We start from the raw sequence: 22,516 nt of genomic DNA, 5'->3' as shown, positions 1-22,516 counted from the left end.
ACCACATTTTTCTAGACATTCTACTACATACTTTTTTCTTTTTTCTTTTTAATATCTAGAATTTCTGGGGATTGGATATATGATGAGTGCTTCAAAGATAACAATAGGGCCACTTGTACCTTTTTTTTTTTTTTTTTTTTTTTTGATGAAGGCCACTTGTACCTATTACTGACCAAATTAAAGATGGGTGTGGAGTCTGATCTGGGTTTGCTTCTACTTTCTGGGGAGACAAATTTTCACTGGAAAAAATAAAATGTTGTTGGATTATATTACTGTGGTCGTAGATATGGTTCGGATTTTCTGTTTTGTCCTTTTTTTGCTTACGTTAATGGTCAGCCGTTCACACTATCATAAATTCAATTATTCACCATTTTTAAATTAATTTTTCAAAATTATTTGTCAGTTATATGATGAAAATATTATGAACTAATTCAACCACCACATAATTGCAGATCCTGTGACGGTTAGCGGCAGCCGGCAGGTGGTAAGACTTCAACCCCCTATATCTCAATATCTCATTATTATTATTATTATTATTATTATTATTATTATTATTATTATTATTATTATTAAATATCACATGACTATAGCTTATATTTGGTTTCAGAAAATCTTGTTGATATTAGTGGGCCTATTAGCCTATAGCAAGGCCTGAGCATGTCATGTTCAATTCCAATAAATTTATTTCATTAACATATGTATCATCAACTACCATAATCAATAATTAATGGGATATAAATATTTCATCATATCATAGTATAATTACCAAAAAAAGAGAGATCATTATTCATCAATAATGAATTAATCATATGAAATGATTTTTTTTATATGTTCTCCATCGTACATATATATATACGCGGCCAATAATCGTTGTTGGACCTTCATGTTCTTAGTTAATCACGACACATTTTTCTTTTATTGGTAGGGTTAAATCGCATATAGAATTTGATTTGAGCAACATTATTATTATTATTCAAATAAGTAAATAGCACCGAAAGAAGTGGTCAAGCTAGTGAAATATAATTCTCGTACCAAAAGGCCACAAAGTTCAATTTTTGCCAACACTTTCTCAGTCTAGCTTGTTGCTGCATATAATCTTTTTTTTAGTGCGATTTACTTTCTCTTATGTGATTTGCGGGTTATTACACATGAATTTGATCAAATTTATTCAGTGCACACCCAAATAGTGATCGTAAATTTTTCTTCACTAAAATAATAAACAAATAGTACATCCAACAACTCAGCAATAAACAATTGGGGAAGGTATTTTTGGGGTATTCCCATGTTCTGTTGACCACTTGCATGTGCCATATATCTATGTTTGTATTCCTTTGCATACATATATTTTGCATTATTATTATTATCCACTGGACGTATATATAATTGTATGGATCTCAAAGTTGACGAAATAACTGTAGAAATGATTCATTCAACATCGTTGAGATTCTGGCTGGCAATTATATATTCATTTTCACATAAATAAACTACGCCTTGGAGTAATTAATGAACTGATTAATTATTTAGCAAATTAATTATTAGCTTTCATCTCTAATACTATATTCTAATTAGTAATTAATAATGAAAATTAAAAGGTAACTTTTAATTATCTAAAAACATAATAAGTGTTAGGGAATGTTATACCATTTATTTATGTCCTTTTTTCCGTTAAGTTTTTTTATACATTATGTTATAAAAGTTGTACTTTACAATATTTTGGACAAACATACCCCTATCGTTATAATTTCGTTATCTTTTTCCACTATCCACTACTGGAAATTCTGAAATTTCCGACCACCTGAAAATGATCTTAAATTAAGTTGATACCAAAAAGTCCAAAATGTGGTCGGAAATAGCAACAAAGGTTTTTCCGGATATCAAAAGTGGTCGGAACAAGACTTTCAACTTAATTTATGATCACTTTCAGGTGGTCGGAAATTTCAGAATTTCCAGTAGTGATCGTTATCATGCACATCAGCACATCCATCCACCATATATTTTATTATCTTCTTCAATATAATAATAATATGTAGGAGTTATTTGTTAGTTATTTCCTAATATAAATATCAAATTTATAAAAATGTTTTACATTATTATTATTTACAATAATTTAAATAAATTAAAATTTAAATATAAAGTACTAATATTGACAACTAATTTTTGCAGATCACGCATAAAAAATACTAGTAATAATAATAATAATCTTTAATTCATTGGTTAAATTAAAATTAAGCCTCTTTCAATTCAGCGAGACCCATCAACACCATTAATCATGCATGTTCATATTAATCCCTATTGGGAGATGGACATTAATAGCGCCTAGGACCTAAAATGGGTGGTAAAACACTTCCTCGTGAGTTGATGATACATATATATAAATATTAAGTGGGCCTAAGATCTTAAAGGGTGACAAAACATCTTCTCATAAAATTTTTAGTTAAGTCGAAAAAGACTCACATCATTTCATCTATATCTTGGGTAGCATCAAATTCTTTAAAATGAAGGAAAATAAATCAGGTTTAGAGGTGGTAGGATTAATTTTCCTAGATCACTAGGAAACTATAAAATTTATTTAATTATATATTTACCATTTTGTTGTTAGGATTAACAAAAAAATTGTATTTGTATCTTTAATTAATTAATTACTTTTTTAACTTAGGTGATCCCAACTTCGTCGGACTAATCCTATTAGCCCACCGGCCAGAATCTAGTTTTCATGTATGCACAAATGATCGAATTCAAACCTTCTAGGTTTATCTTTAGGTCATTTTCCCATACATGCTTCCACTGGGAGTCGAACCCTCACACTGCTGCCTCCGGCTATAACCTTTAAGTCAGACAACGAACCAGCTACGTCCTAGTAATGTATTTGAAAAACGGTAACACTTCAACATTGAAGAGAAGACCTCAACTCATTATAGAAGATTGCAACTAATTGAAATACTATTTGTAATTAATTCATGGATGGTGTAGCATTAAGCATTGTATTTATACATGCTAAGGGCATATTAGAGAATAATTAAAGACACAACTTTATTTTTTGTATTCTTATTTAATACTCCCTCCGTCCCATTTTATGTGTCTTACTTTCCTTTTTAGTTTGTCCCAAAATAGTGTCATCTTTTCAAAATTGAACATAACTATCACTATACATTTTCCAATTTACCCTTTTGACTTTTCAAATTTTTAGAGATAAGTACAATTGTACTTTGCACAAATAACACCTACTTTTGAGGGGCAAAATTGGAAATTAGTACCATTTGTTATGTTGTATTAAAAACCATGTAAAAAGCAAATGAGACAATCAATTAAGGACAGAGGGAATAATTATCAACATATTTCAATGACAGGATGTTAAATTTGACCCTCTAAGCCACCAGTCGAATAACACCATTAAAGCAAAAGACTTAACTTTTGGGGGACAAAAAACAGTAAGGGCCCTCATGTTGGGGTTGAACATTTACTATTGAAAAACTTGACGAGCAACAAACTAAGAAAGGTAAAAAGAGGCACCATTAAATTCCACGAAGGAAGCTTCGTAGCGTTGATCTTTAATCTTTATGATCATCAATTCCAACTTTTTTGTTTCATTAACTAAACAAGATTATGAACATAGTACAAAAAATGTATTGAGTAGAACCAACTTTTAGTCAACAAGCATGCTTAAGAATTGGCTTTGCATGGAGACATATTCAAGACATGAGACAAGAAAACCTGAGATTAATGGAATTGTTCTTTGTCACGACATGAATTCTCAGCTCACCTTCAATTCACCATAGTCTTCGAAGGAGGTTAAAAAACAACATTAAATCTGACAACTCCGCTCTCATGCATATATTAAATAATATAGATAATCTGCATATATTTTCTGGTTATATAGATAATTCATTTTTGTTATTTTTTTTTTCTTTTTCTCCCAACAAAAAATGATTGAGAGGTATGGAGTGTCATGTGGGATTCACATGACTCAGTCCATGCAAGCACATGCAAACATAGAAACATCTGCACATAATCTTCCTAGATAGTATGAGGTGGAGCTTACGTTTATTAACTGCGATATGATATGATGAACCATAATTCACTATATATATATATGATCAATATGTAATTATTTGTATATATATTATCGTTTGTATGAACCTGGTAATTAAAATGGCATGGTCCACGGACGACAAGGATGGGCCAATGGAACGTGACAGTTTGTCCACAACGTTACATAATTAAAATAATTACCATGCATGAACCTATAGCTACTCCCCATACCTTCATACTTAATTACCATTACTGATTGCATTTACAATCTAAAGAAATACTCTATTAAAATTTCCTCTTTTTTTTTTTTTTTTTTTTTTTTTTTTCTTACTAACTCAAGTTTCCCTAGGTTCATGACAGGAATCGAACTTGAATCTTACCAGGCCACTGGAAACAAGTCTTAAGTGGGACTTCTTCTTTACCAACATGAACATGTTGGTTTCCCACGTATTCAACAAGCAAAATGAGGAAACACTAGCTCACATGATGGCTACAATGGCTTTCCGTCCACGCAGGAGCGAGCGCTGTCAGTTGCACTGAGAGTTATACTCAATATGGTTATAGCTCCTTGTTTCTTTGAATAACTAGGAGTTGTTAGTCAATCAGAGTTTGTGTCTAATATAAATTAAAGTCTATATTGATGGAATATAAGAGGTACATTATATAGTACTTAAAGTTATGGTCTCAGAATAATCCCAATAAACCATCTAGGTTCTGAACTAAGGGACAAAACGGCTAACATTATTTGTACAAGTGAGACGTCTTTGTCCCTCCATGAGTATTAAATTTAAAAGGAAAAACAAAAATAAAAAATGTGTTTATTTGTACATTTCTCCAACTTCAAAATTGAGAATAAAAAAATGAAGAAATAAAAAAAAATAAAGTGGGATTATTAAAGTAAATTAAACAAAGAAAATATCCAAGATTAAAATTTAAAGTGCATTACCATAGTCTCTTATTATATAAATTGTTATGAATTAAACGGAGTAATATTTTAATTATCATATGGACCAAGAAATATAATACTTTTAACTTAGAAAATGTATTTTATTACGGAGTATTTATTTCAATTCCTAGCTATATATAGCACAGTAGTATATAATCTTTGCATGACGTAAATTGTATATTTTCTGGAAAAGAAAAACAAAGGAACGAGAAAAAGAAGAATAAGTTAACTGTGGGCGATGCGGAGAATATGCCAAATGTTGAAGATCAGACTTGAAGGCAAATGTGAAGGCCGGCTGATATGTTGTTTGACTTTGAATAGGTTGTCTGGTGCTTATACCTTAGTTTTCAAAGACAATATAGGACACGCCAATGTGTTTTTTTTCCTAAAACTAACGAGTACTCTCATCTCATCTTTTTAATTCTTAGCTACTTTAGTTAACTCTTTCAGCGACCATATCCCCCATATATATTCTGGTCAATTCACAACTGCGCATGCATTTATTTTGGGGTTGGGGTTACGGGTATTTATGACTTCGATCACATCAGTAAATTTTGACTCTTACTCAATGAAAACATGGGAAATGAGAAATTTTGTTAAAAGTTCCTTATAAGGTTTTGGTTCTGATATCTCTTATACGTTCGGAACTATCAGTTTAGAATGTGAAATGACCAAAAATCAAATCGGAGTCGCATTTATTAACAATTCACTTAATATATAGTTGTCTCAAACTGTCGGATTATTTTTTTGTTTAATTTGTTACACATATATATGTAACTTAAGACTAGGTTTCACGGTGAATTGATATTAAAGAAGAGAAGTTTGAAGAGTGAATATGGGCGTGCGTGCTTGACCACCTTAGCTTGTTGTAACCCATGAAAAGGTTTAATTTTGACGTAGAAATGTTCGTGGTTGACGCTAAAAGCACCGACCACGACGACTTACATCAACGTAAATTGAACCACGTTTTCTTCCTCTGATCTGATCTGCCGAGATTGAGTGCATGTAGTGCCTCCATCTGATCTTGTCGGAAACTCCTTGCTATACTTAGCTTTCTCACACAATTTCTCAGAAGTTACACCTTCATCCACATGTATTCCAGTTTGGTGAGGTTTGACTTTGACATACTCTTTACTGCTACAGTAAAAATCCCACCGTGGGTCCCTCATTTTGCATCCCTAATTCCATTCGTGTGGCCCAAGTTTTGACATCAAAATTATATTCCATCTGCAATATGTAGTAGTGGGTTAGTTAGATTGTAATTTTGGTCTGTTTGGTAACATATATACTTTATAGCCAATTTTAGCTTGTTTGATACCACTATTAGCTGTTTGACTTGGTTAATACGTCAATATATATGAGTGTTTGATAGTTTTTTGTATAGTAGTTGCTCCAAAACACTAAAATTCAAAAAAACGGCTCAAAGCAGTTTTTTCAATCAGGTTTTTGAGAAAATAAATTATACCCTTAAAGATCATTTTGCATGTAATCAACTATCAACTAACAGCTAATTTACCAAACATTTTTTTACAACCAGTTAATGTTATCAACTAGTCAATCGTGCTAAGGCTCATAAATAAACTTGTCATCCACCAACTACTATAATCTTTTCTTATATTGTCAATAACTATGATAGTGATACCTTAATAGTTCACTTATGAAAAGGCAATTCAAGAAACCTCATGGGATTTACTTCACTTCGCATCAAAATGGGTGCAACTAGTATTTGCAGAGTGAGGGAATGAGACTAGTCTCCCCTCGAGGTCCTCCCCTCCAACTTCATCCAAATTATATTTTGTGGTTCCTAAGTCAATTTTTTGATCAATTTGACTTGTGAAGATGTTTTAATTCTTTATTTTAGCAGCTATTTTTTTTTTAACCTAATCTTTTCATTAAAAAAAAAAAAAAAAAACAGTTTAAAACATTGACAGTGTGGAATCAATAAAACACAAAACAAAGCCCTAAGAAATGGGGCTTTTGTGAAGTTTGGTCTGCTCCACCCAATCAAAAAAGTACAGAATATATTTCATGAGCAGCCCAATATCAAGTCATGATCCAAGAAATTAGGCCATGTTGAATAAAAAAGAAATAGTTATGCCATGGACTCGGTCCACCTTGCAAGGTGGATCCAAGTCAAAATACACAATTTATACTTAATGTTCACAATTTGAATTATGAATATTCAATATGTAAATTGTGAACATTCAATATGTAAATTGTGAGCATTTAGTATGTAAATTGTGAACATTTAATATGTAAATTGTGAGCATGCAGTATGTAAATTGTGAACATTCAGTATGTAAATTGTGAACATGATTTAGTATATGATTTAGTATATAAAAATTGAGAACATTCAATATGTAAATTGTGAATATTATTTAGTATATAAAAATTGAGAACATTCAATATGTAAATTGTGAATATTATTTAGTATATAAAAATTGAGAACATTCAATATGTAAATTGTGAACATTCAGTATATAAATTGTGTATTTTTAGACCCGGATTTATCTTGCAAGGTAGACTCGGGTCCACATAATAATTTGCCAATAAAAAGGATATACCTGTCCAAAGTGTTAAGAGGAGAGAAAGAGTTGAGTTTTCTTTTTAGGGAAAAGTGTTAAAAAGTAATATAATGCAGTTTGAGCGGAAGGTTACATGTTCGAGTTTTATTTCAATCAAGAATGTTAGCATAATCATGTTCAGCAGCCTATACTATTTATAGGGATAGATTATAGTCATCCATTTGAGTTAAAAATATTTCAATCTCGACTCTCAATTCCCAACTAATATGGTAGAGGAAAAAACTACTTCAGCACATACTATGTAAGCAATAATATGATAAAATTTTATATCACAAAATTTTTAAAAAATGTCTCAATTGGTACAGGTAATAATCAAGCTGATGCTACTGATTTATTTCTTAGGCAAATAAGAAAGCTATAAATAACTCACACAATATATGTTGGTGTGGTTATTAGGCAATGTGTTGATATTGCCAGGGATATTGGGGATGTTTCAGTCCGCCATATCTTAAGGTCAGCGAATCATGTAGCTCACGTGTTAGCACGAGCGACTGATTCTATGTCTGTCCTAGGTGTTTGGGACACAGTCCCTCTACTTTGTATTTCGTCGTTGTTTTAATGAAGTTATTTGTGTTTGGTTTTCAAAAAAAAAAAAAAAAATGAGGAACCACATTCTAAAGTTTCTAGATTTAATTAGGAAAAAATTGAACTCCAAACTTAAGGGTCAATGTAAATCACCTAGTGCTTAAACAAAACCAAATTCATGAACAAAGCTAATTAAATCTTTACCTCCCTATTTTGTACCAAGTGACTGTTAACAAACCAAAACATATGAACTTAGTTTAAGTTATGTTAGTTGACCAGTTAAACTATGCCCAACGAGGCAGAATGTTATTAAAAATCAAGCCTATATTAAAGGTTAAATAAGCTAAGTTAGAATGTTCACCATTTAACTATAACATAAGATTTAATTATGAAATAATTGAAATTGGTAGTGATAGTACTAATTTAAGTACAATCATGTATACACTACTGGAAATTATGGAATTTTCGACCACCTGAAAATGATCTTAAATCAAATCGAAAGCAAAAAGTGGTCGGAAATAGCTATAAAGGTTTTTTCGGACACCAAAAGTGGTCGGAACAAGGCTTTCAACTTATTTAATATCATTTTCAGGTGGTCGGAAATTCCATAATTTTCAGTAGTGATATACGGAGTACTATTTTTTGTTATATTGAATATTACCAACAGTAATACCAATAATAGTACTCAATAGAATAAAGTATATCATACATGATTGTACTTGATACTGTTGACATCAATTATTTTAATGAGTGCAAACCAACTAGTCTTGATTTCCCATATACTACATAATGCTGCTTCTGACGTAAACAATAATTTAAATTGCTAAAAAGAATTAGAAATCATTTAATTTAAAGCAAGTAGTAAGTACATAAATTAAACAAGAGTTTTTGAAGTTTGAACATAGAGAAAAGAACAAAAGTGAAGAAAAAGGTTAGCTGAAAGGAGATTTAAAAACAGAATAGAAATCTCTTGACCGGGTAAAAAAGTTAAAGTGAACAATATTATTTGGTATCAAAGTGCAAAACAGCTTTACATGCACCTTTTTATGCTCTAGCTAGCTAGCCAGTAGTAGTTCATAATCAAAAGCTGATCGATTATATGCGTATGAAAAAGTGCAACAGTTTACCTATGCTAGCTAGCTTCATTAATTATTATTGGATACATCCACGCACCACTATACAAATGAATGGGTTTTAATGTAAGACCTAGTCTATCTTCTTAGTACTATACGTTAGTTGTTGTGGCATGTATGATGGATGGATAAACTATAGGAAAATATTACTCCTTATACTCTCAAGTTCTACTCTATGAACGGGCTGAGAGATACAACATAACCACACACGATATATAATGGCATCAAGTTGCTCTCTCATATTGGAGATCGTGGGTTCAAGCGTCAGTGTCAGTAGAGATGGTATTGACTCTTTGTGCTTCAGTACTAGATTGAGAAAGTAGTTATGAACAGATACTACATTATAACAATCAGTAGTACTCAAATATATATATATATATATATATATATATATATATATATATATATATATATATATATATATATATATAAAATAGAGGGACTACTAAATAGTTGCTTGAGCATATAGTTGATATTTCTAATCTCTCCCATCAACTTTAATTGATCCTAAAGAATAGAGGCAAGTGTCATTATTAGTTAATTCATAGTTAAATTGGTCAATTCACATGTAACAATGGATATGAATGCATGATTATAATATTTGACATAGCCGCTTCGTTCTATGTCATCAAATGATATAAAGTTTGACATGCATACACAATAATTTTGTAGAAGTAGCATGTCAATTCCTTTGCCATATGTTGTTTTCCACTTCTGCTAATTAATGCATGTTATCCTTAATGAATGGTTGGATATGGGATTGGAGTTGCCTAAGCTTTGACAAATGTGACCAATACCTTTATGATACTAGGGTTAAAAAATGAATGGCTTCTTGATCTGGAAACTTCTAATTGATTACGGGTTTAAATTTTATTATTAAATGAAATTAAGTATGTATCAATAATGAGGGCACCCCAAGTTGAATTGATCGATCAGTTTGGCTCAACTCTTTGAATCAGTTAGTCACCAAAATTATCTTGACGAGTTTACTTTCTTGTAATCTTTTGCAGTTTAGGGTCACAAGGATTTGATCTCCTTCATCCAGAATGCGCCTTTGAATAGAGGTTGCAAGATATGTGTCAATAATAATATATATTTATCTTTCTCATCAAACTAAGTAATCAAAGAGACATCCGACAATATTGTATCCCTACAGTGTTGTTGTGATCAATTGGATTTAGGAACATGGCATGTACTTAAAATATTCTGTCCACCACCTATGTTGCTAAAAAATATATTGATTACATTCATGAAGAAAAACCTAAGAGGAAGCTGCCATTTCTTGATACCCCTCCATGCAAAATCCTATCAAGTTGTTGCCAAAACGTCAGAACACCTTTCCAACTTTGGGTTTGCTTTTTTATTTTATTTTATTTTATTTTTAATCCAAGTACAGTACTAGGTCATGATATGATACAAATAATCAATAAATTAAAATATACAAAGAACAATAAAAAGTTTTTATTTTATTTTCTTTGACACAAGATTTTAAAGATCGAATATGATCGCCAATCAATATGAAATGAAAATGATAGTGCAATAATAATAATAATATTATTAATAATAATCGTACACCCATATATATTTCCTGATTCATTCACTGAAAGCTAAGTTCACTGGGATTAACAAAATGTGGGTTCGGAGATCCTGTCATCGAAATGTGGCGCTGACTGCTATGCAAGTTTAATAAAATAAAATTGCACATTCGCTACTAACTATAACTTTTGCCATAGTGGTATCTTGATAATTGGTATCAGAGCATGTTATGGTTTGAATCCCATTGAAAACATGGTGGGAGGACAAACCTCATCAAGATGATGATTGGTGGACACCATTTTTGGCGGTGGATAAACCAGAGAGCTTATATCTTCCCAGTTACTACTTGTGCCTTCTGAAGAAGAAGCAGAAGTTATAGTACTGCTATTCACCATTTCCACCCCAGAAAGGCTCTCAAATCTGTCTGCTAGCTGCTGCTGCGGCGGCGGCGAATTGTAACCGTACAGAAAGTCGTGGTGGTTGAGCGCAGTCGTTGGGAAACTGAAAGCTGGTCGGAAAACATCATTTGTAGCTATGACATCACTCATGACGAGGGGTGAATAGTTGTTAGTCGCGAAAGACGACGATGAATAACTGTTGGTTATGCAATCCATGGTCGTGTACATAGGATATTCGCATAGAACTTCCGGTGCCGGAAACGCTACCGGCGGCGGGCATACATTATTCATCGCCGCCGTCTGATCAGCCTGCAACTTGTCCCTTTCCTTGCTTGACATCATCTCCTGCGAATGATCCCTTCTCTGCTTGATACCTAGGAGCTTTTTCTTCAGCTTTGTGTTCCAGTAGTTCTTGATGTCATTATCTGTTCTCCCAGGTAACTGTGCCGCTATAATGGACCACCTTAAAACATTCAAATCAAGTATAAATGTCAAATCAAACACTCACAACTTTATTTCATTCTACTTAGGTAACAGTCAGCACCAGCAGATTGCTGAATTCGACTCGATTCTCTAAGCTGTCGCCTAACAATAATAAACTAACATATAATAGCAAACACTTATTAACCCTAGCTATATACACACACATATATATATACCTGCTACCGATGCTTAGGTAGAGAGCGCAGATAATGTTGTCTTCTTCCCTAGTAAACTCTCCATGTTTGATGTTTGGTCGGAGATAGTTCAACCATCTTAATCGACAACTCTTCCCACATCTCTTTAGGCCTGACTTAAATTAAATCGCCATCAAGAAATCAAAACACTACAAAGACTCAAACATATAATATATATAAATAATAAACGTTCAGTCTTATTATCAGCTTAAACTTTCAGTCGGGCCGGGATACCTATTTTCTGGGGAAGGGCGATCCAATTGCCGCCGGTTCCGTGTTGGTGGATATAGGCCTTAAGCTTGGCATCTTCGTCGGGAGACCATGGCCCTTTCTTGACGTTGGCTTTGTCACAACAAGGAGCTCTACCCATGTTCTCTGCTATCTAGCAATAATAATAAGTTTAGGAACTAATGTTGTTGATCTGATGATGTTTTTCTGTCACATATATATATATAACTCAATCTCTATATATACAGGAGAGGCAGGAGATGAAGAGTATAATAGCTGGAGATTGAAGAAGCGACATGGGATGGATTGTTATTTCAAAAAGTGGGATAGGAAAAAGATGCATTTTTTTTTATATAAATAAAAATAAAAAATAAAAAGTATGTGAATAAATAATGAGGCAATTTGAATGACAGAGGTGGCCAGTCTATCTAATGTTTTGTGGTTGTCTTTCCTTGTTATTCTGGAATCTACTATATCCTCACTATCTCATACAATTCATCATCAGCATCGTCACCTTTCTCTCTCTCTATATCTCTATCTCTCTCTGTGAGTGTCACAAAAAACACACACCAACTACCTATACTATCAACATCTGATCTGAATACAAAGTTACATCCGGCCTGTCGTAGCTCAACATTATATTCATCATTCATTAGATGTTTGTGTTTGGTTTTGTATGTTAGTTACAGTTCTTATTTTGTTGTTGAATGTTTGATTAGAGTTTGTTCCACTGTACTTATATTTTTTAAGATTGACATGTCTCAAAACATTATTTTTACTTTATTATAATAAATATACTATAAACCCATTGATTTGTTACCCAGTGTACATTCTCGACTGTTGATTTTTCTCGTTACCCAAATACACAAAAGCGCGCGCGCGCACACACACACACACACACACACACACACACACACACACACACACATATATATATATATATATATATATATATATATCCTTGTGCTTGGTATAAAACAATTGGTTGCGTAACCACAAAGTTTCAACTCTTTGTGAAAATTGTCTATTAGTATTCTTAGTTTGAGTCGATCAGCTATGAGTGTCATTCTAAGCTGATTTACCTTCTTGTGATTCTTAACCGGCTAGAGTCACAAGGTCAAATTCACTCAGAATACATAAAAAATCTTTTGATTGACTTTGTATATGTGCGCGAGGTTAATAAGGAGTTCAAGATCAAACTCTTCTCAAATAAAAATAGTTAAAGGTATATAGTCCCTTATTATATTGTAAACAATGAGTCTTGGAACTAGTTAAAGATTCCCTTCTTCCTCCCTCACTTGTACTTTGACAACATAATAATGGAACCCTTTAATTTGCCTTGACAAAAAGAAAAGTACACGCTATGGGTATATATATTATTAGTCCATCTAGACTTATATTAGAAAGAGATTTAATAGTATAATTCATAGCTAAGTTGATCGGATAATTAACTTAGCAATCATAATATTTAAAATGTTTGACTTTTATGATTGACTTAAACAATCATAAAAAAATTAAATTGGTTTACCTCTTTATGGTCTTTTATGTCGATTAAGGTCGCAAAACATTTTTGGTTGGGAGATGTGTGACATTATTTGATTAATATATATATATATATATATATATATATATTTAATTACTATGTGAACTCTTGTATTTTTTACTCATGATCATGTTAATCATAGCAATCTATAAATATGTAATTAAAATAATAAAGAGTTTTGTCACATTAGAAAGCAACTTTAAATAGAAAAAAAAAACATTAAAAATTGAGACTCTTGTCGTATGGTTCATATTTTTTCATTAGAAAAATAAAGATATTTATTGGTCGTTAGTGGGGTTTTCCTACCATTTTTTTCCTACGCGGAACTGGAGTAGAAAATAATCATCTTATTATCTTAAAATAATGAGAAATAATTTGTAGATTTCCTCATTAATTACTTACATCTCCATTGTCTTGGCTGTTGAGGTTTTCTTTAATTTTTCAATCCTGACGATTAGAAAATTTTAAAAACCAATTAAAATTGTATGTCGGTGCATATATGAACCGTCTTCCATCATGTCCATTCATTTCATGTATGTTTTTTTTTTTTTTTTTTTTTTGTATTGCCATATAATATATAGTAAATAATAAATAGATAGTCGGACGTAAAAGTTAGGAGTTCGATTCTTATTTACGCTCTTTCAAGTGAATTTGTAGTAAAAAAAAAAAAAATTAGAATGGTTTTCCACTATTATGTGATTTATGAAAATATGAAATATTAAACAGGAGCGGAGTTTACTCAACACATACTATTAGGTAGTGGTCGCGAATTTTCTTGAGTGGAAAATAGAGTAAATTATGTGAAATTACTCGATTACTTTGATAAATTTGTGTAATATAATATTTTCGGTCAAATATGATGATTTTGTGAATGGTTCAATTAAAACTGCCATTTTTCATCCTTAACTTACAAATTTGTTTCAATTTTACATTTTTTCTGTATGATATTTGACTAATAATTATTAAACAAATGTGAATTTAACCTAACAGTGAGGTTTCAGACTCACAAAACACTTTCAAGGCCTACTCCGAAGAAAACAACAACGTAGAAAACACACAGAAAGTTATTAGCTCACAAAAGATGTGTGAACGTCGAGAGAAATCAAAAGCAAATGAAAGTAAGACTGACTTTTGGGTTTCCACAAAGAATTTTGGGTGGAACAAGTCAAAGGTTGTTTTTAAAAAATGCCAAAATGATTGTTGAATTTCACAGCCCTGTGATCTTTTTAATTGGTTAGTTACCAATTTTGATAAATCTAACGATATATCATAGATTAATGATCATAAAGGAGCACCATATTTTGAGGTAGGCCACCACCATAAATTATCTCCCTATCTCTCATATATATATATATATTAGACCGTTTAGGTGAGAACATGTTCTCATATAAAAAGTGATGATTGATTAGAATTGAAAAAGCACGTGAGTTTTGAATGCAAGATTTATCTGTAAGCACTTTAAGTTTATTTCAATTATAAAGCTGGACTAGATGCAAACATACTCCAGATATAAGAATGAACATAAAATAAATAGCAGTAAAAGAAAGCATGCACCAGGATATGTTCACGCAGTTCGGAACCTCACTCCTACGTCTGCGGGACCACTCACATCAACCCAAATCCACTATGATAAAAACGGAGTACACGAGGAGAGTTAATTACACACTAAAGTATAACCTATAACTACTCCAGAACCTACTCCAGTGGATCCGATGTGCAGGCGATCTTCATTTTTTCATGATCTGATTACGAGCCTTTCTTCACACTCAACAGTACAGTATAGATTTGGTATAGATGCACCAAGATTTTCAGAGTAAAGCTATGTGAAAAGAGTGCGTGATCGAATGCTAATTAAGGTAGCATTATATATAGGTTGTAAATGATGTTTTGATCTTCAAAACATGCACTCTTCTCTTCCTTGATTTCGGCTGCTCCATTAGATTTAGATCTCCCTATTGATAGGGTCTTGAATAAATACTTTGAAGAAGCTTCATACCTCCTGGATTACTTTATCGCGCTGATCCAGTCAACTACTCCAGACGACGTGACTAATCCAGGACTACTTTGACAACTAATCTAAGCCAATAATAAAGAGGTTATATTTACACTTACAAAAATCACCATCTGCGTAGATCAACGATGGAGGGTTGATGAAAATAAAGTGAAAAAAGATAGGTTCTTTTTTATATATATATATAAATATTGTAAATTTAAAAAGTTTACAATAATTATAAAAATAACTCTATTTTTTTTTATTAAAACCCTCAGATGAAATCAATTGTTACTTTCTTTTTACGGGAGGAAGTTTTATATATATATATATATATATATATATATATATATATATATATATATATATATATATATGAGTATGTGACAGTGTGAACATTCTGATCTCATCCACTGTCTCTCTCATTGAATACTTCTAAGATGGATTTTCCATTTTGTAATCCTGTGGGTTATATATGTTGGGTCAATGGGTCATGGTTGCATACTTGCATGTGCTCTTTGTTTTTTCCTTTTTTATGTTGATTGGAATATTCAATAGTCATGTTAAATTATAATTCATTTGTTTGAGTGTATGTCCTTAAATTCGAATCTTAATTTATATATAGGGAAAATGGCACTTTTTCCCCCTATGTTATATACTTAAAGCACTTTTTCCCCCTCAATTATTTATGTAAGCACATTAGTCCCCTCAATTATTTTAAAAGTGGTGGTTTTCCCCCCTAATATATTAAATTGACATTTCTACCCTTAAAGTAAACATTTTATTTATTTTACTTCTCCAACAAATTATTGCGTATATGTAGCGATTACCACGGTTCGGTTCGAACTGAACCAGACACTATAGCAATCGAATTAAAAGTTTTCAGTTATGATTCAGATCTAGAACCCAATATTTGGATTTCAATTTATTAAATTTAAGAATAAAAAAAAAAACTGGATCATGAACCGGCGGTTCCGGATCCCGTTCGCGATTTTGAACCATCTTTATTTTAAAATTTTATTTTTTATTTTAAAATAGTTTAAATTCAACAATAAATGTATTTTATTTTTCAGTTCGGAACATGAACCGGCCATTCCAATTCGCGATTTTAATAAACTCTAAATATCGCATTTTGATTATAAATTGTAATTGAAATATTTTGGTTTGGTTACTATAGTATCTGGTTTGAACCAAATTATAGTAATAATTTATTGGAGAATAAAAATAAATGAAATATTTATTTTAAGGGTAAATATGTCCATTTAACATTTCAGGGGGAAAAAGAGCCACTTAAATAATTAAGGGGGAAAAAGTGCTATAAATATATAACATAGGGGGAAAAAATGCCATTTTCCCTTTATATATATGTAGAAAAAAATTAGATATTGTATAAAAAAGTCACGAATTTAAATTATGTCGTCTTTTGATCAATTTGTTACATTATATTTTTCTAGTGTAGTTTACATCTTTTGTATGGTTTGTGAATTATTACACATGAATGAGAATGTACCTAGTTGGGGAGTGAGGAGGATGGCACCATAGTCGGAGAATTTGTGCTTTGGAGATTTTGGATGAGATTTCAAGAAGGAAATGGAGTTGATTGTGAGAAAAGAATTTGAAAAATATCTTCTGAATAAAAATTTTAAAAACTAATTTTCTTTAAAATATGTCCTTTTTTTGTTTGACTAACAATATAAAAATAATTTTTAAGTCATTTTTGAATTTTCAAACGTCCATCAATTTTTTTTTTTTTTTTTTGAATTTTCAAACAGATCTTAAAGTTGAATTCCTATAGAAGTTTATTTAAAAGGCTATCTCAATATGTTTGTTCTCTTTGTTTTTTTTTTTTTTTTTTTTTTTTTTTTCCTGTAGTTTATTGGAGTATGCTTTTGATTAAATTTGTTGAAGAATCTGTGATTTTAAGAAGGTATGCATCTTAGGCCGTTGAGCTGTGCAATTGTGTTGCTAGATGTGGTGCAACATAGGACTGTGGGTTGTGCATTGGTGGGAGGATGTCAGGTATCGTTGTTGGCGTGAGGTTATGCACTTGGGGATTATTTATTTATTTATTTATTTTTGTAGCTGGGGGATATTTGTCGGGATGGTGCATCATAAAATGTGGGATGTGCAATGGTGCACTTAGTCAAGTCCATCGTAGGACGTTGAAATATACATCGGTTGTCCACTGTGAAGTTAATTTTGTGAGGTTTAAGGTTTAGGGGTGCACTTACAAAATATTGTACACCTTTGTACATGCACTCCCAAAGTAAAAGTTGTGTACTGTTAGTAGTAAATATGTGCATTTTGTGAGGTAGTGTTGTGCATTCTATGTTAGTATGGTTGAGCCTTGATCAAGTTATCATATACTCCATAATGCTTAATGCTTAATAAGGAATTTTAATATATATGACAATTGAAGGAGGCCAGATTGGGCAAAATTTGTGGTTTCGATCTCACAAGTCTTAACAGCTAAAATCCTGCCACTTTCCTCTCCAGGCACTTGTTTGCTCTTAGCGTTTATCGTTGACGTCAAAGTACAAATCACTCATTATTTTCAACCAATACAACACTGAACATGTGATCAGTGGATTGATGGCTACAAAAGGCCCTACATAGTTGTTAGACCTACTTTAATAACTAAAATAAATTAATATAAAAAAAATGTCTTTAATATACTTTTGCATCTATTCAATCTGATATTGTTGTTTATTTGCTCTCAGAACATTTCCCCTCCTTTTATGGAGAATCATGTTTGAACATGTTTAACTAAAGATGCAGCAGAAGCAACCAATTGAGAAGAAACATTTTTTTGTTCTATATATTTTTGCATGCATGAGAGGCTTATTTGCTAGGGTTGCACTCATATTTGTACCGAGCGCTAACGTGATGAGATAAAGATTGATTCCGTCAACTTTTGAGAAGTTGTGACGACCAGTTCTGTCCCATCGTGTTAGTATTCAGTACAAATTTGAGTCGTCTATGCGATGTATGTATCGTATAGATCACTCTAGTACTCTCGACGTTTAAAAGAAAAGGGCAGATCGAGCTTAGCTTGTATCTTATGAGTGTGAGCTCGCTCTTACTTCAGTTCAACAATCCATCCCATTTTATCTTCGGTAACTCCCATCTGAAGACTAGTGAGCGCTGAGTATAGTTGTTGCGACACGATACCAACGCCGTTACTCCCATACGCTATCCTGCAAAATGGAAACTTGCGGGTTGCATTGGTTGGAACCGATAAAAACCATGGTGGGAAGGGCGGGGGAGGGGAGGGGGACAAGAAATCAAGAATATAGATATATATAGTAAACCAAATGGTCAATTTCCTGGCGATCTTGAGTAGCAGTCAGAGCCATTTGGGTCGGAAATTGTAGAGAACAACTGGAAAACGAGACCAGGAATTATTACCTTTTGCCAAGATAGGTTATGCTGCCCACTGGTGATACAACGACAGCAGTCCCGGTACAGAAAACTTCATCAGCCTCGAACAATTCCTCCACTGTCACAGACCGTTCTTCGACCTATAATATGCATATATACATACAGTCAATATATAACACGCGAAACTTGCTGATGTCCAATATAATCTCGCAAAACTAATGGGTATGAAACAAACAGCTTTATGAAGACGGTGAGGTATCCAAGTGGGGAAGAACCAATGGAAACGAAAAACAAACTTCTCATTTCAGGTAAATATAGTGTACCTGGAAGCCTAGGCTGGAAGCTACATCAATTATGCTCTTCCGTGTAATACCAGGCAGGATGGTCCCCTTTAAAGCCGGAGTTGCTATCGTATTACCCTGAGAGATTATGTAATTGCGTGCATTTACAAAGATGATATTTCACATTACAGAAACTGAAGAATTATTGTGTACAATTTTAACGTGATGAATCTTTTAAAAATACAAACAATAATGGCGCACTGATTTTGTCGAGGTGATTTCTTTATATTTAAACAGTTTAGTCTAATCGGTTACCTTCACAACGAAAATATTGCAAGAAGAAACCTCTTCCAGATATTTGTTGTGAACACTATCAAGATACAGAACATCAGAATACCCTTTTGCTTTCGCAGCACTCTGTGCCTTCAGGACCTACAAAGTACAATCACAATTACAACGAGGTCAATTTAACCAATGATATTCAAACACTATGATATAAATTCTCAGTTTATGTGTAAGGTCAATTATAGAAAACCCAAAAACACGGGTTTAACCGTTTAAGGTAATAAGCTCCAGAAGACAGCTTACCGGAGCATAATTTCCTATAGTCTTGACATTCCCTGAACCACCCGGGGTTGCACGATGCATTTCAGTCTCAACGATCAGATTTATTGGTGCCAAACCTTCCTGCCATTACATTGAATTTTGAGAAACAAATGTGCCAAAAAGGTTTTACGTAAAGGAAACAACAAGCAAATCCAATATGCAACCTGATATATTTAGAAATTCCAAACATTCCGTTATACCTACAAGCAGATAGTGACTAGTATAGAAAATCAAAATAGTTCATCATAGAGGAAAGTGGGATGCCTATAAAGACGAGAGCCAACAATCTCCATATGCATCACATAAGAAAAATGATGTCTAAGTTATCAAGCAATGGATAAAAGCTAAACAGGCACATCAAAAGCGAGTTGGACAAGACACACACAGAGAAAACCTATAAGTATATACCTTGAAGTAATTACCCACTGGCGACACGTATATTAAAAATGTATACTCAGGAGCTGGAGCAAGGCCAAGAACAGGTCCACTTCCCATAAGCAGCGGTCTTATATATAATGAACCTTTACCCGGTGGAGGAATCTGAAAGATGCAAAAATGAAAAGCCAATCAAACACTACTAACGATAGTGGAGCAAATTTCACCAGATCTGAAGCAGCCCAAATACCCATCTCTCATTTGCTAAAACGGTTAATTTTACTGCTTCCATAAACTGTTCAACAGTGGGTGAAGGCATGCACATGCGTTCCGCACCTATCTTCAAGCGCAAAGCATTTTCCTTGGGTTGAAACAACAAAATTTTACCATCACCTTTTCGATAAGCTTTTAAACCTTCAAACACTCCCTGCGTTATAACAATGGACATGCAGTGTAACATGTAAAATCAATATTTATAGCTCAAGAAAACTCTTGGATTATTATTTAAAGAAGAGGTGCATGGTAAAGTGAAGGTCAGAACCAAAAAAAATTAAAATGACCAAAAACAACTAACCTGACCATAGTTTAATATCCCGGCTGATGGGTTCAATTCTATGTTCCCAAAACGCAGCAATTCACCTTTACTAAAGCTATCGCCTTGAGAACATTTCATGATATACATATAATCAGTGGGCAAATGGCTAAATCCAAGGTCGTCCCAGTCAATGTCAGCTAATTCAAGTGTTGCATTGCTGTTAAAAAAAAAAAAAAAAAAAAAAAAAAAAAAAAAGGTCGTCAATAAATTGTCTCCTGGCAGAATACCAAGCAAAGTCTTTACATCAATAAGGCAATGTTCTGATCATACACAATTCGGCCGATATTTCAGAAATAACTTCTTCTAACCAAAGATTTATTTGGAGTGGTTGAATGTGTTATGTGTCTTGGACATGACTACCAGTTACAGTTAATGATTGATTTGGTGACGAGGAAAATCCGCAACCAGAGGGTATGCACAGGTAAATCCCGTCTTGTGGCCCTAGCTAGCAAAAGACCACAAGGAGCTAAACACCAGCTCAAAACCAAAAACGTCAATAGGCCACTCTCCGAAGTCAAGCTTAAAACTTTATGATTACCAAGCCAACAGTCTAACCAATTTGGCCAGATTGACCCTAGATGCTCCTCAATTGGGCAAGCTAATTGTTGTAAGTAGGACAAAATTTGCAAATAGGCATCAAGATTCTCAAGCAACAACTTGTGAGGTAGTGAAAAAGAATAATCCATTGCCGATAAACTACATATAACTAAATTCAACCTAAAAAAAAAAAAAAAGCAAACAAACCTTGCGTGAGAGTCCACTCGAAGATTCGTACCGCCATTATAATCACTGCTGTCATTTCTATAAGAAGCAAGAAGACGTGACTGCTTTTGAAGCTGCAAGCAATCGCGGATCGCCGGTACAGAAATTAGTCAATTATGGATGAAAAGGAAATACACGTGAAGGAAGGCATGTGAAAGAAATAGAATTAAAACTCAAAATGGAAAATTTGAATTTATTAGAAGACCTTGAGAGGCAGGGGACAATACTGTCTTCTTCCATTGAAGGAAGGGTGGAAAAGCTTAATAGCGGTCGGAGATGAACGCAGAAGATGAGTGGGGGTGGGTTGAAGCCCCGCGAAGACAGCACCGGTCTCCATTTCCGTTTCTCTGTCTGCGTTGATCGTATCAGAGTCGTCTCTTTCTGTGTGTTAACGTCAGTTATCTCAATTTCAATTAGATATTGGGTTAGGTATCTAGTCACCATGTTTATCCGCTTGACAAATTATCGTTTCAACAAGTAAAATAAAGTCAGACATAAAATACCTCCCACCCTCGGCTCAATTGGTTTCTCGCAATTGCAACTTGAAAATCCAGAGCAAACCGACCCAATGAATCGAAACAAGATGAGTTCGGATGGACCGGGACCGCGGGTGGAACTCCGCGTTCAAAACTTCAATCCCAGGCCGCTTAGGCCGAGCTCAAGCTCGACATGGGCCTCGGCCTAGGCCCCAGACCATGCTTAGCTTGGGCCTCAGCTTAGGTCCCAGGCTGTGCCCGCCCTAGGCCTCGGCCAGTGGTCCTAGACGGAGGCCCAGCCACGAGGCCTGGCGTGGTCAAGTAATTGCAAATTGCAACTAATTTCTCTTTTTTAAGGGACGGTCCGGGATCCTGGGGTGGAGCCTCGCATTCAACACTTCAACCCCAGCCCACTTAGGCCAAGCTCGAGCTCAACATGGGCCTCGGCTT

At 33.4% G+C, this 22,516-nt stretch overlaps 2 protein-coding genes across 3 annotated transcripts; both read right to left on the bottom strand.

Annotated features, from left to right (window-relative positions):
• Window positions 1-10,730: 10,730 nt before the first annotated feature.
• Window positions 10,731-12,360, bottom strand: LOC109177531 (transcription factor RAX3-like). Its single transcript, XM_019326908.1, has 4 exons — window positions 12,064-12,360; window positions 11,812-11,941; window positions 11,173-11,615; window positions 10,731-11,142 (listed from the first exon to the last, which is right to left on the bottom strand). The coding sequence occupies exons 1-4, from the start codon at window positions 12,197-12,199 to the stop codon at window positions 10,982-10,984; spliced, it is 870 nt and encodes a 289-aa protein (XP_019182453.1). The 5' UTR covers window positions 12,200-12,360; the 3' UTR covers window positions 10,731-10,981.
• A 5,753-nt stretch (window positions 12,361-18,113) lies between these two features.
• Window positions 18,114-22,134, bottom strand: LOC109177794 (branched-chain-amino-acid aminotransferase 5, chloroplastic-like). 2 transcript variants are annotated; one of them, XM_019327261.1, is made up of 10 exons: window positions 21,796-22,134; window positions 21,573-21,664; window positions 20,808-20,985; window positions 20,484-20,660; window positions 20,267-20,398; window positions 19,841-19,939; window positions 19,568-19,684; window positions 19,295-19,390; window positions 18,999-19,111; window positions 18,114-18,787 (listed from the first exon to the last, which is right to left on the bottom strand). In XM_019327261.1, the coding sequence occupies exons 1-10, from the start codon at window positions 21,925-21,927 to the stop codon at window positions 18,670-18,672; spliced, it is 1,254 nt and encodes a 417-aa protein (XP_019182806.1). In that variant the 5' UTR covers window positions 21,928-22,134; the 3' UTR covers window positions 18,114-18,669. The 2 variants fall into 2 exon arrangements, with proteins under 2 accessions (XP_019182806.1, XP_019182807.1); XM_019327262.1 differs by lacking the exon at window positions 19,841-19,939.
• Between the last annotated feature and the right edge of the window lie 382 nt (window positions 22,135-22,516).

Source organism: Ipomoea nil, unplaced genomic scaffold, assembly GCF_001879475.1.
Source record: "Ipomoea nil cultivar Tokyo-kokei standard unplaced genomic scaffold, Asagao_1.1 scaffold0805, whole genome shotgun sequence".
In the NCBI taxonomy this organism is placed as follows: Eukaryota; Viridiplantae; Streptophyta; class Magnoliopsida; order Solanales; family Convolvulaceae; genus Ipomoea; species Ipomoea nil.
Note: the sequence above shows the minus strand (reverse complement) of the source record. Positions and strands in the feature narration are given on the sequence as shown.